The sequence below is a fragment of the Sceloporus occidentalis genome, unplaced genomic scaffold, assembly GCF_023333645.1.
Source record: "Sceloporus occidentalis isolate IW3139 unplaced genomic scaffold, rSceOcc1.0.p SCAF_7, whole genome shotgun sequence".
Classification (NCBI taxonomy): domain Eukaryota; kingdom Metazoa; phylum Chordata; class Lepidosauria; order Squamata; family Phrynosomatidae; genus Sceloporus; species Sceloporus occidentalis.
The window spans coordinates 49,934,910-49,947,782 of NW_028316987.1; the positions used below are offsets into that span (position 1 = coordinate 49,934,910).

Below are 12,873 nucleotides of genomic sequence, written 5' to 3' on the forward strand. Positions count from 1 at the left end.
GCTTCAGTGTTTTGGCTTTCACTCCCGAGACAGTGAAGCGCACGGACGGGAGAGGGACTATTAAACAAACATCAATCAATCAATCAATCAATCAATCATCAAGGATTCTATCTGCTTGGCTCAGAACAGAAAGAAACTGCATGGGGAAACCTGAAAGAGCTGCTATCACATTACCATACTGACCCATAAATAAATCGACCTGGGATTTTGGGCACACATTTTTAGACTTATAGATGAGTATATACTTTAGTAGGAAGACTACAGTTTAATTACTTAGCTATAATCATTTCTTGGTTTTCTTGCAGGCTGACAGCAGAGTTGCTCCGCCTGCTCTGTATAGAATCCCAAGTCAAAGAGCAAGTCAGAATATATGAAGGTGTCCCCATCCTGCTCAGTTTGCTCCATTCAGATCACATAAAGCTACTATGGAGCATAGTTTGGATTTTAGTCCAGATTTGTGAAGATCCTGATACCAGTATTGAAATCCGTGTTTGGGGTGGTATTAAGCAACTCCTTCATATTTTACAGGGGTAAGTTTTTTGCAGTTGTAAGTAATGAGGCCACCCACAAGCTTTTTCAGATTTTGTAAACAATGAGCTCCATAGATCTACTTCAGTCACAGATATATTTCTGAAAATATTTCATTCTCAGAGCAATCAATCTGCACAACATCTTGTGAAAATTGGTACCCATTAAGGCAGAAGACCGATGTCCAGTGATAAGGTTTTATTGTATGATTTGTTGTTTTAAGTCTTAAGAATGTAAAGCATTTCTTGCAAAGTTTGTAGTTCTACGTGTTCCTTAATGGACAATAGATCAGTGCTATAGCAGTGGAAGTGTGTCTTAAAGCAGAAGAGTGGGTGGGATTCAAGCTAATTAGGTTGTTGTTCAGTTCACACATACTGGGAAGGAGTACCACTGAATCAATATGTGTTATGTGTGAATTCAGTGCCTCATACTGCTTAATAGAAATACCTGTATATAGGACTGCACTGTTGCTTGTGCTTTGTTTCAATTTATATTCATGTGACTTAGATTATATTATGACATCTGTTGATTTCAGCAGGAACTACACGCAGCTAACGTAGGATACAACCCCTTACGTCCTGATTGTGCATGCAATTGAATAGTCTATTCTTGTAATTCTGGTAACTAGGGCATTCAGTTGGAAATTCTCTTCCTCAGAATATCAGATTAAATATTTGGTAGTGTCTTGTTCTTTATGATGGTTTTTTTAAAATGTTTTCTGTCTGAGCTAATTTCATCCAAATCCTTGAAAATGTAAAAAGCAAAGACCAGGATATGATGTTTTCCCTCTGCAACCTGCTGCAATTGCTATAATTAGCAACAATCCTCCCCCACCTTTCTTGAAGCCACTTGTTCACCTTAAAATCTGCTCTGGAGGACTGAGAAACCCTCTGGAGTAGGTTTTAGGAAGTATGTGGGGCTGCAGGATGAGGTCAGGAAAGTCTCAATTATCAGTGCATTTGGGATCTTGATATATACTGTTGTCAAAAGTATGTAGAAAAGTGTTGTTGTTGTTGTTGTTGCTGTTGTTTTTTAAAAAAGAATATAATGGAATGCACAACTAAATGTGCTTCCTAATGCTGCCTTTAATGTTCAAGCAGTGTTTTTTTTAAAATAGCTGTTAATAGTAAATATATTAGAGTCTGTTACTTTGTATAAACCAGTTCTTGCACATTTGTTTTTATGATATACTGTTTATACTTGACTATAAGACGTCCTCATATATAAGAAGGGCAGGTTTTGGGTCCAAAATAATGGATTTTGATATGACCTGTGGATAAGTCAAGGGTAAAACTTAGGGGCATTTGATGAAGGATGTAAAGGATGAAGCAAAGGAAAACAACGCCAAAGAACTTACAAAATTCCAGCAGGCATAACTATTTGTGCTCATACTAAAGGCTGGATGGATGAGAGAGTAGAATTGGGGTCTTTGGTTCCATAACAAACGGCACTCTTGCCTTTCACATACATACATACATACATACATATGAATTAAAATACATTATTTAAATTGACCCGTGGATAGGTTGACTCAGATTTTTTGGGCCACTTTTTTAACCTAAATTTCTAGACTTACACATGAGTATATACAGTATGTATATATAAGTCTACTTTTGTCACATTTTTCCTTCTCTCCACAAATCCTCTCTATTGAAGATTTAGCATTCAGTTCTTGTTCTGTGTCATATTCTTTACTTTAAAACAGTAAATAACCATTAATTTATTCACACATGTTTTCACAACACTAATGATCTAAAAATATCTGGCTAGATGTTTTATTGATGTCCTGTTTTACAGTTTTCTTTAACTATTACTCTAAACTGTCAACTTGATTTTTTTACTGTCATACTCCAATATGTATAGAACATTTATGCTCGTAATTTATAGGAAACAGCTTTCAGTTGCCAAATGGCTAACAGATAAATGTGTTTTTGATTGCATTATTTTTTTTAATTTTTTCAGAGAGCGAAATCTATTTTCAGATCGTTCTTCCATTGGAAGTTTATCTAGTGCAAATGCAGCAGGGAGAATCCAACAGTTTCACTTCTCAGAAGATTTAAGTCCTCATGAGATACAAGAAAATATGTTTTCTCTTCAAGCTGGTACATCAGTTATAAATTGCTTTATTAAGATTAGCACACAGGACAATATTCTCTGTCCAAGCAATGTTTAAAGAAATTATTTTTTCAGAGATTAAATAGTCAGTTTGGTAGTCAAACTGTAAATTTGTAGTTATGTGGATGTGTGCTTTTTTCTGGAGCTATGTTTGTTATGGGAAAATGAATCAGTTGCCATTGCCTGATTTAGGGCAGTTTCACACATTACACAGAGACAAAGCTGGGATTCAAACTGACTGTGCATTTGGAGAGCTACAAGGAATAACACTCCTTGATAAGCAGGCCTGTTCTGCCAACATGTATGTGTTACCTTTTCATTTTTTAAGTAGACACCAGAAGTATATTGTGCTAATATTCCAGCAGCATAGTTGACAATTCTGTTTAAATCTGCAAAAGCAAACATGATTACAGACATAGCTTCATTTAATGAAGCAGATGTATTCCTGGGCATTACTTCTTTAACAGAAAATTTGGTACTAGAGCCAGAAATAACATGGGAAAAATAGCTGTAGGTTCCTGCACCATAAAAAAGAAGAGCAGTTCAATGTGTTTCAGCAAATAGTTATCCAAAACTAACCATATGTACATATGAAATGAAACAATCAGTTCAGGTAAGCTGTGCATAAGCATACACTCTTTTATAATTTCCATTTTCGTGGCCAAACTTATAGATCAATTCTTTCTTCTTCATTAGCATGCTAGGAATACCTGCTGAGGAAGACTTGTCTGCTTTTCCTTCTATTACATGTTTAGTAAGAACTTCTGGAGACAGCTGCTGTTTACCTTATCTTTTTCACACAGACACAAGAAGGCTCAGTATAGGTCGCCAAAAAACAGCGACCTGTCGGTGCCTGTTTTTACTCCGGAGGGACTGCACAGCCCCTAAACTACACGCTGCCGCTCCGGAGTAAAAAGAACCCGGAAAAAACGGGTTTTTCCTCCACTGGCATAGTTATGTCATGAGTGCGCCAGTGGTGCACTCATGATGTAACTGGTGCAGTGCAACGTGGAGACACTATGTGTCCGTTACATCATAATGGCGGCACCCGTGTACACGGGGTGGCGCCATTACAGCGCTGCCAGTACGTGCTAGAGTTAGAGACCGTGCGGTTGCCGCACAGTCCCTAACCATAGTTGCGCCGCCGCCACACCACAAAGGGCCCATCTGTCCCGAGCCATAGATACCAGAGAATTGGCTGGAGAAGGATCCCATTCTTTCCTAGCTCAAGCTTTTATTGTTTTATTTACTGCAGATATGATTTTGCAACCTAACATTTGAAAGCCTGTGTTTCTCCAACCCACCCCCATCATTGGCCCAGTACCTGTGATATTAAAAATCTCTAGCTAGACAGAAGACAAGGAGGGGAGAAAAGGCTGAGTGGGCATGAAGAGACTTTGTAAAAATGAGTAGAGGCTTTGTTAACTGTATTTTGCAAATCTTGGCCTAAATAGTTGGGACAACCAATTGAATTTAGGCTAATACATATATGTAGTAGACATTACATTATCAATTCCTGCATGAGGGTAATTTGAGATGTATATTTGTGATTATTTATTCTAGCTTGTTGTGCTGCAATTACCGAACTGGTTCTTAATGATACCAATGCTCACCAAGTAGTTCAGGTAAGAATTTTTTTAATGTGTGCTTGATAAGTTATGGATGAATAATATTTGTTTGCACCGAGAGATATTGATCTGCTCATGTTTAGAGAGAAAGTGTGGGGCTAAAGGCAGCATTGTTCAGATGGGGAAAGACTGATTGAACTTTCAAAAAGAGAATATCACCTTCTTCGTAGGATATTTCAGAAAAGAGAAGATTCTTTAAACCAGAGATGGACAACTGTCAGGGGTTAGAGGAGTCATGTTGGCCTCCAAGGAGACCTTGGAGAACCACATATCCCACTACACACAAGATCTAATAGATTCTCTTGGTATAATTTAGCAGAATTTGTAACTAACATGTAAGAAAGTGTAAGTAGTTATTTAATATTTGATTCTTCTTTATTTCTTTACACTTTAATATGTATTTTCTCAGGAGAATGGAGTCTATACAATAGCAAAGCTGATTTTACCTCGCCAACAAAGGAATGTAGCAAAAGCTAATTTATTGCAGGTAATCATTTTTAGTTTACTTACAAATTCTTTTAACTGAATACACCTATAGCATTTGAAAGAGAAAGATGATTATATATTCTCTTACTCTAGTCTAATGTGACCTTTGTACTGTTCTATTGTTAAAGTTCCACTGAAAGACTAAAATACTAAATTAAAATATATCATGGATTCAAATATTAAATAGATTCAAACAACAGGGGGAAAATCCCCTAAACATTAGGAAGAACTTTCTGATGGTAAAAGTTGTTTAACAATGGAATATGCTGCCTCAGAGTGTGGTGGAGTCTCCTTTGGAGGTTTTTAAACAGACTGGGTGGCCATCTGTTGGAAGTGCTTTCATTGTACATTCCTGCATGGCAGGGGTTGGACATGATGGTCCTTGTGGTCTCTTCCAACTCTATGATTCTGTGATATTGTTTCTTAACATTCCAAATGGTATACATGCATAGTTAGCGAGACAGATTTGATGCAAAGTAGTGTATACCAGATCATTAAGATTTTGGCCTCTAAAATTATCTATCAAGGTGCCAACATATTTTTTGTGGCATATCATGTTCTGCTTTAATGACTGAGATTTAAATGATTTGGAATTTGGTGTACAGTTGGCCCTTCCTATCCATGGGCTTGCCATCCATGGATTTGTGGATGGCTCCACCCTGTTCTTCCCAATGGTGGTGTGTGGAATTTGCTTTCCATTGGGGAAGATCCAGAACAGATCCCCACAGATATGAAGGGACGGCTGTACAAAAGTAATGGAGCTAGAAATATTGAGATATAGGATAGATGGGATGCAGTATACATGGGAAGGGATGAGGAACTGTGCATTTTACCCCTAATCCCCCACCCCAGTGCCTGACCACTGACAGGTATATCCATAAGATTCTGAGATTTCACTTAACAATGCTGCACATTTTCAGTATTTCCTTACATCCCTAGGCCCTGGTCCAGCTAAACATGACTTAACTACCATCATAATTAATGAAAGAAGTCACGTGCAGTGAACTTAATTGTAATTTAATGAAATGAGGCTCAGTTTAGGTTCAACTAACTTTGATTTCATTGGTTTCAGTGGAACTGCATCATAATTAGCTTTAGTTGCATCAAGATTTTAAATAGACTTAAATAATTAAAATAAAAGTAAATTGAAATAAATTAAGCTAAAGCAGTTAAAATTTAAGTTCTTCAGTAATGGATTGTGCATCTTATTTGTTATGGACAAGCAGTGGTATAAAGCTCTGCATAGTTAAATAAATTTACTAGGAAACCATCATATGTATTATTTTAATTGTCAGTCATCACATTTCATTGCAGAAATTATGTGGATCAGCACATATACAGTAATTGCTGCTCCATACATTTTATCCCGTTCTGTAACACAATTTTGTGCCTTGCTGAAGTAAAACAAATTTTTCATTGAGGTGTTCAAATACAAGTGTCTTTTAAAGCTACTCTGATCTTGCCAACATTTGAAAAGGGGTAATCTCAGTCATTTTTGTAATGCTTGCTTAAGGAAGGATTTTAAATGTGAGGAGAGAAAGATAGGTTTTGGATTAAAATATTTCTGTTCCATTACTTTTAAAAAGATGTCAGGCTTTCAGACCACTTGCCCTGACTATCAGGCTTTCAGACCACTTGCCCTGACTATCATCTGCTGCTTAATCAGTATGCTACTGGCATAAGATATTTAGACAAAGGAAACTAAATGCTGTTTGCCTGAAATTATCTATAATGTGTACATTTTCTTTTTTCCAGTGTTATGCGTTCAGAGCTTTGAGATTTCTTTTCAGTATGGAAAGGAACAGGCATCTCTTCAAAAGGTATGCAGATGAATTATTAGGAGAATTATATTTTCAAAAACTGTTCAATGAGTTACAACAAAAAACCCACCTGTACTTAGTCTTAGGCCTTAGCTATATCCAGTGATTTTTAGCTGGAAGATTAGAAAATGAGATGGGACAAAAATGATGGCACTGTTGTCCCTAGATGTCTCTGCAAAGAAATGTAACTGCATTTTAGAACCAGTTTCAATGTCCGGCCGCAATCAAACTGTTTAATGCCAAGGTTCGCCCTCAACTCCTGTATGGAGCCCAACTGGGGCTGTATAGTAACATCAATGTAATTGAATGTGTGCAAACTAAATTCCTTAGGAAAATTTTCCAGTTCGCCCATTGTGTCCCGAACGCTGTCCTTAGAAGGGAGGTTGGGACTATTAAAATAGAATCTAGTTTGTGGATTAGTATACTTACCTATTGGCTAAAATTGCACAAAACCCCTGGAGGTTTGACAAATTTAATTTTTCTGGATTCTTTTAAATCTCCTTGGGAAACATCTCTTCTTAAGAAATTGAATGAGTTAGGTCTCAACAAAAATGAAATTCTAAAGCATGATGCCGATAGAGCTAAATCTATTATTAGTTAGAATATTCTGCAGTTACAAGGAAGATGCATGCTGTCTGGTGTCTGTCTGTCCTATCTGTTCATCCATCTCTTTAACCAAGTTTTAAGTGTGTTTATAATTGCACACATTTTGTTTGGACACAAATTGTTTTGGACACATGCTCAGACATTTTGTATTTACCGTATATACTCAACTGTAAATCGACCTCATGTATAAGTCGACGGCAGGTTTGAGGGCCAAAATTATGGATTTTGATATGACCCATGGATATGTTGAGGGTAAAACCTAGGGGCATCTAACAAAAGATGTAAAGGATGATGCAAAGGAAAATGATGCCAAAGAACTTAGTAAATTCTGTCAGGCATAACTGTGTTCATCCTAAAGGCTGGATGGATGAAAGAGCAGATGGGTCCATGCTTCTTTTTGGTGCTCCCAGGATGGACTAAGGTCTCACCTTTTACCATTCTATTCAGGGAAGGGAGGTGGCTCATATATATATATATATATATATATATATATATACACACACACACACACACACACACACACACACATATATATACATATATACACATACACACACAGTATATATGAGTTAAAGTACAGTACTTATATGGACCTGTGGACCCAGGTTTTTTGGGTCAATTTTTTGATTAACATTTCTAGACTTATACATGAGTATATATAGTACTTATAGCTTCTAAGCCTGGAACAGAATCAAGGGTGAGCAGCTATCAGGAGTTGGGGGGGCTGCATTTGCCCGTGTAGAGATGTTTGAGGGCTTGTCCCCACTATATTACCTGTAAAAAACAGCAACCCCAGAAACATTTTTTTTTAGTTCCAAAATGTCCTCTAGAGATCATGGAGGCACTTTTGCCAAATTTTGGGTTCCCCTTTTTTAATAACAGGAAGTGACCAGGAATGTTATTTTCTGTAATATTCTGTCTTTAAAAGGCGATTCTGCACCTGCAGTGGCACAAGGGACAAAGAGGACTCATTTGGGGCACAAAAAACTGGGGGGAAATTGACAAAAATGTTGGACTCTTACATCCGTTATGCAGCTTGCAGGCTGCACTAACCACACTTGAGCTAAACACAAACACAGAGACAAAACCACAACTGGTTTACAGGTTTTCTGTGTTATTGACATAGTAGTAAGTCATTTGTATTAAATGTATATGTAGTAGGGGAACTATCCAAACTTCAAAAAATTTAAACAATCCTTTATTTTTGCAGTATGAACCTAATCAAATTATATTTAACAAAAGGAAATCTTATATATGGATAAAGTGTATGTAATATTTTCTTAACGCTATTTTGCCCTAAGAAGATTTGTCAAACATGAATAAGTAAAGTAAAAGTAGATATTTTTCCCAATATGAAATACATAATTGGGTATTGAAAGTATGCAAATTAATTTCTTTGCAGACTCTTCCCCACAGACTTATTTGAGAGCTTCATTGACATCGGACATTATATTCGTGAGATTAGTGCTTACGAAGAGCTGGTATTTAAGTTAAATGCATTGCTGGTAAGTAGCAAATACTTGGTTGCTTATTGTTTCAAGGAGAATTCATTTGGTTAGACAATAGAGACTCAGTATCTACTAAACTCAGTTGAACATGATTTCAAAATATGAATTCCAGTAAAAAGATCTTATGAAGGGTTTTGTTTGTTTGTTTGTTTCTGAAAAACTGCTTGGGCTTCAGGGTTCTCCAGGGAAAGGAAAGGACAATAACAAACAAGAACACGATACATTTGCTCTTGCTGCATGAGCCTAAGGCATTAATAAAATAGTTAAATATTGGCTGAGGTGAAAAACTGAGAAGGGAAATAAGGGGGAAGGTAGTTTGTATGTGCTCACATTGTTAGGACCTGTGTAACTCAGAACACGTTAGTAAAACATTATATCTGTTGAATAAAGATTTTAACCTTTTTTGTAAACAGGAGGATGAAGTCAATCAAATTGCTGAAAATATTGAAAACATTAATCAGAATAAAGCACCTACAAAATACATAGGCAATTATGCAATTTTGGACCATATTGGCAGTGGAGGCTTTGGAAATGTTTACAAGGTAAAATTGTCTTTGAAAACGTTAAATATTTCAGTGCATTGGTATTTCTATTCTCATCATCCATATGTGTTGATACTGCAAATCTATTTGACTCATTTTCTACCAATAAAAATGAGTCATGTGTTGCTTTGAATCAGATTGGCCTTATTAATTTTTGTTTGTTTGTTATAAAAAAGTAAATTCTTGAGAAAACTGAAGTAACTGAGTGGCTAATACCATGAGGTAAATGTTTCCATTTTAAATCTCATCCCAGGCCTAAACTCATTATGTGCTTTTAGCAACGGACAGTTCCACAGTCTCCCAATCCCTTACCCAGGTTTGTTATAAGGGCCATTTTACAGGCTGTTCAAAGAATTTGTGATGTAATGAGTGTTGAGCATGTCAAATTACTTGCAGCACAACATAATGAATGAGCAATAGTATTCTTTCAGCCACTGCTTGGATCTGGATTGGCCATATATATATTTCTCATTTCTGTATAGATCTGTTGTGATGTTATTTCAAATATCCTTTTATATAACAGTACAGTCGCCCATCCTAACTTGTGGCAGATCCATTCCTGCCCATAGTTGTTCATATCCATGCATGTTTTTTCCTTTTCAAAGGTTAGAAAGCATAGTGGCCAAAACCTTCTAGCAATGAAAGAAATCAGTTTACACAGTCCAGCATTTGGAAAGGATAAAAAAGACAGAGACAGCAGTGTGAAGAGCATTGTTTCTGAATTAACCATAATTAAAGAACAGGTGAGTCCTAAAGAGCAGATGAAAATACATTTCAGAGAAATCAGTGGGGTTTCCCCCGAAATAAATGGGTTCAGTAGTTTGGATCTCAAAATTAAGCTGGATTACAACAATGATGCTTGGTTTTTAAAAGTTAAATCACAGCTGTGACTGTATTTAATTTAAGAAGATTAAGGATAACATGAAGTCCTTTCCTATCTTTGTAATTTTTTTATTAAACAAAATTATAAGCATTACCAGTGTGGTCATTTATATTAAGGATACCTACACTTTTTCACTCCTGTCTTGGCAACAGCATAATGGCCACAGACTGCCTGAGTTTAAATGGCACGACATTGTAAAGAGCAGATGAATCTGTCTTATACTGAGTCAGACCACTGGTCCAGCTAGCTCTGTATTTTCAGTTCAAAGTGGCAACAGTGGCCCTATGGAATTTCACAAAAGACTCTTCCCTTGCTTTGCCTAGCGATCCCCGATATTCTCAGGCTGGCTGAAGGAGCAATCCATAACTAGTCGGTTAATCCCTCATACTAGCCAATTGAGCCAGGAATCGCCATAGGTCTAGATCTAAATGTGCAGATGGGTGGCTAAACGTCACCTGTTTTTGCCTCGGAAGGAGGCTGCGGCAACCACTCGCTTCTGGGCAGGTTCCTTTTGCATCCCTGATGCCCCTTGTGCACAGCGCCATTTGGGTGCTGTTCCTGAGGGATGTCACCATGGTGTGCGCCATGTACCAATGGGTGCATGCCAAGATGGTGCCCGGGCAGCGCAGTGAGGGCTCGGAGCGTGCGGACACTCCACCCTCACCACACCTACAGGCCGGCACAAAGTGCCGGTCTGTGGAGCCCCTTAGTCACTAAAGGTTTCACCATCACTAACCTATGCTGTTACAACACCTTTGCAGGACATTTGTGATGTAGCAGGTTTGAAAGAACCCATAACTTTCCTTGACACTATAGGTTAGATAAATTTAAATCGGCATGGGCTGCATTTGGCAGGACAGTGCTTCAGGTAATGATTCAGTAATTAGGTTCCCACCCAGAACTGAGGGTCTGGGTACATCCCAATTGTGGTGGATTGCTCCTCCATGCTATCCTGAAAATGAGAAATTGGATTTACCATAAACGTTTATTCCGAGATGGCAGGAAGAGGAATCCAGATCCGCCCTTAAACAAAAAGGTTAAATGTAGTTTTCATTACAGGAGGTTTAGAGTCAGGACTAAATAATTAAATTTCAGAAGAAAGGGAGAGTCTTAATGGTACTAACTGAAAAGAATGTTGTTCCTGCCTACTTGGGTTGACATGCAGCGATATAACCAATTATGGTGGATTGCTCCTCTTGCCATCTTAAGAATGAACCTTTACGATACGTTCCATCTTCTCATTCTTTCATGGTATTGCATCCAATTCTTCTGTGGCCCAACTCTGCTTAGTTTCCAGAATCAGATGAGATCAGGTACATTTAGAATTGTATGGTGTCTGGATTCTGCCCATGACATCCATGTTACAGGTAAATAATAGCAATGACTGTATCTACAATGCTCTCTAATTCTTTTATTACACTGGACTAAATGGTCGATGACTCCTTCAGGATCTCTGCCCATCTATTGCCTGTTGGCCATCCCTATTCATCCCCTTAGAAAGTTTGGAGGGCACCTTGCCCATGGTTTTATTAAACCAGGCACTAGTCCTTGTTGAACTGAATAAATATTAGTAATTCATCAGATGTGGACCTAATAAGATCAATAGCATTGCCATGCATAGTTACATACTTAAATATAGTTGTTATTAATATATTTTAAGCATGCCTCCAGCAATAATGATGACTTACAGATGTACAAGTTCATAGTTTTAATGTCCTCAAGAACTTGACCATTCATTTCTATGGAAGGAGTGGGTCCCAAACATGGAAAGAAGGTCCACATGGTGATTACTGTTCCACTGAAAAGAATGAGGACAGCCACTCTCATAAGTGTTACAACTGTGGGTTCGGTTGTTGTTGTTTTTAAATGGTCTGAATTAGTGTAAATATATGTAAAGACTGAATTGGAAGATGACCTCAAGTGTTCAAATGCTCTTGGCCCCATTTCGACTGGGCTATAAAGTGAATCAAGAATCGGATTATAGGAACATTGTTCCCATTTGAATTCGCATTCAATCCTTGTTTAAGGAAAATCGTTCCCATTCGAATCCGCGTTCGATTCAACTTTGATCGATTTCTCTAGCTAAAACCCGAATCAGCGGTGGATAACCTGGGTTATCCTGACACCACTTTTCCAGAGGGTTTTTTTTTGCAGCTGCTGTGTTAGATCCACGGCAAACTAATGGGAATGACAAGGGTGGCTGGCTGCTGCATATTGGGGTGGTTTGAAGAAGAAGGGTCCCCTTGCCTGGGAGGAGACCTATGAAGGCCAGGAGCCTCCTCACTCAGGCTCTCCTCAGCTTTGTGGGGGCTTACTGGGAAGGAAATACCTTCCCCCAATTCCTCCTGAGGCAGGAATGCTGGACCTGAGGCTCTTGCTCACAAGGAGCCCCATTGGGTTGCAAGTGGGTGCCTATTTCTGCCTTGGAAAACCCCAAGGCTCTCAACTGTAAAAAAGGGCCTTAGGCTGCCTAAGCAACCCCCCCAAAATTAAAGGGAGGAACGCTAAGAAATATAATTCCCTCTCTCTTTATGTACCTATCCAACCCCTCAACTTTTTTTCTCTTTAAATTCCCCACAGAGCCATCCTTCTCTCCCTCTCTTTGGAAATGATGATGATGATGATGATAATAATAATAATAATAATAATAATAATAATAAATATTTGAGTGTGTAAAACTTTTTTTTTAAAAAAGAAGAAAGTTAATTTGGTTGGGGTTTTTTTTGAAAGGGAGGAGAAAAGAAAGGAAAGAGGAAA

At 37.8% G+C, this 12,873-nt stretch overlaps 1 protein-coding gene across 1 annotated transcript in view; it reads left to right on the forward strand.

Annotated features, from left to right (window-relative positions):
• The window catches only part of NEK10 (NIMA related kinase 10), a 105,848-nt gene that overhangs the window by 22,019 nt on the left and 70,956 nt on the right, over positions 1-12,873 (forward strand). The window contains exons 12-19 of the mRNA XM_089531322.1: positions 306-530; positions 2,491-2,630; positions 4,207-4,268; positions 4,681-4,758; positions 6,513-6,577; positions 8,586-8,688; positions 9,105-9,233; positions 9,839-9,976. Coding sequence (XP_089387448.1) covers positions 306-530; positions 2,491-2,630; positions 4,207-4,268; positions 4,681-4,758; positions 6,513-6,577; positions 8,586-8,688; positions 9,105-9,233; positions 9,839-9,976 — 940 coding nt within the window. The remainder of the gene's footprint in view (positions 1-305; positions 531-2,490; positions 2,631-4,206; positions 4,269-4,680; positions 4,759-6,512; positions 6,578-8,585; positions 8,689-9,104; positions 9,234-9,838; positions 9,977-12,873) is intronic.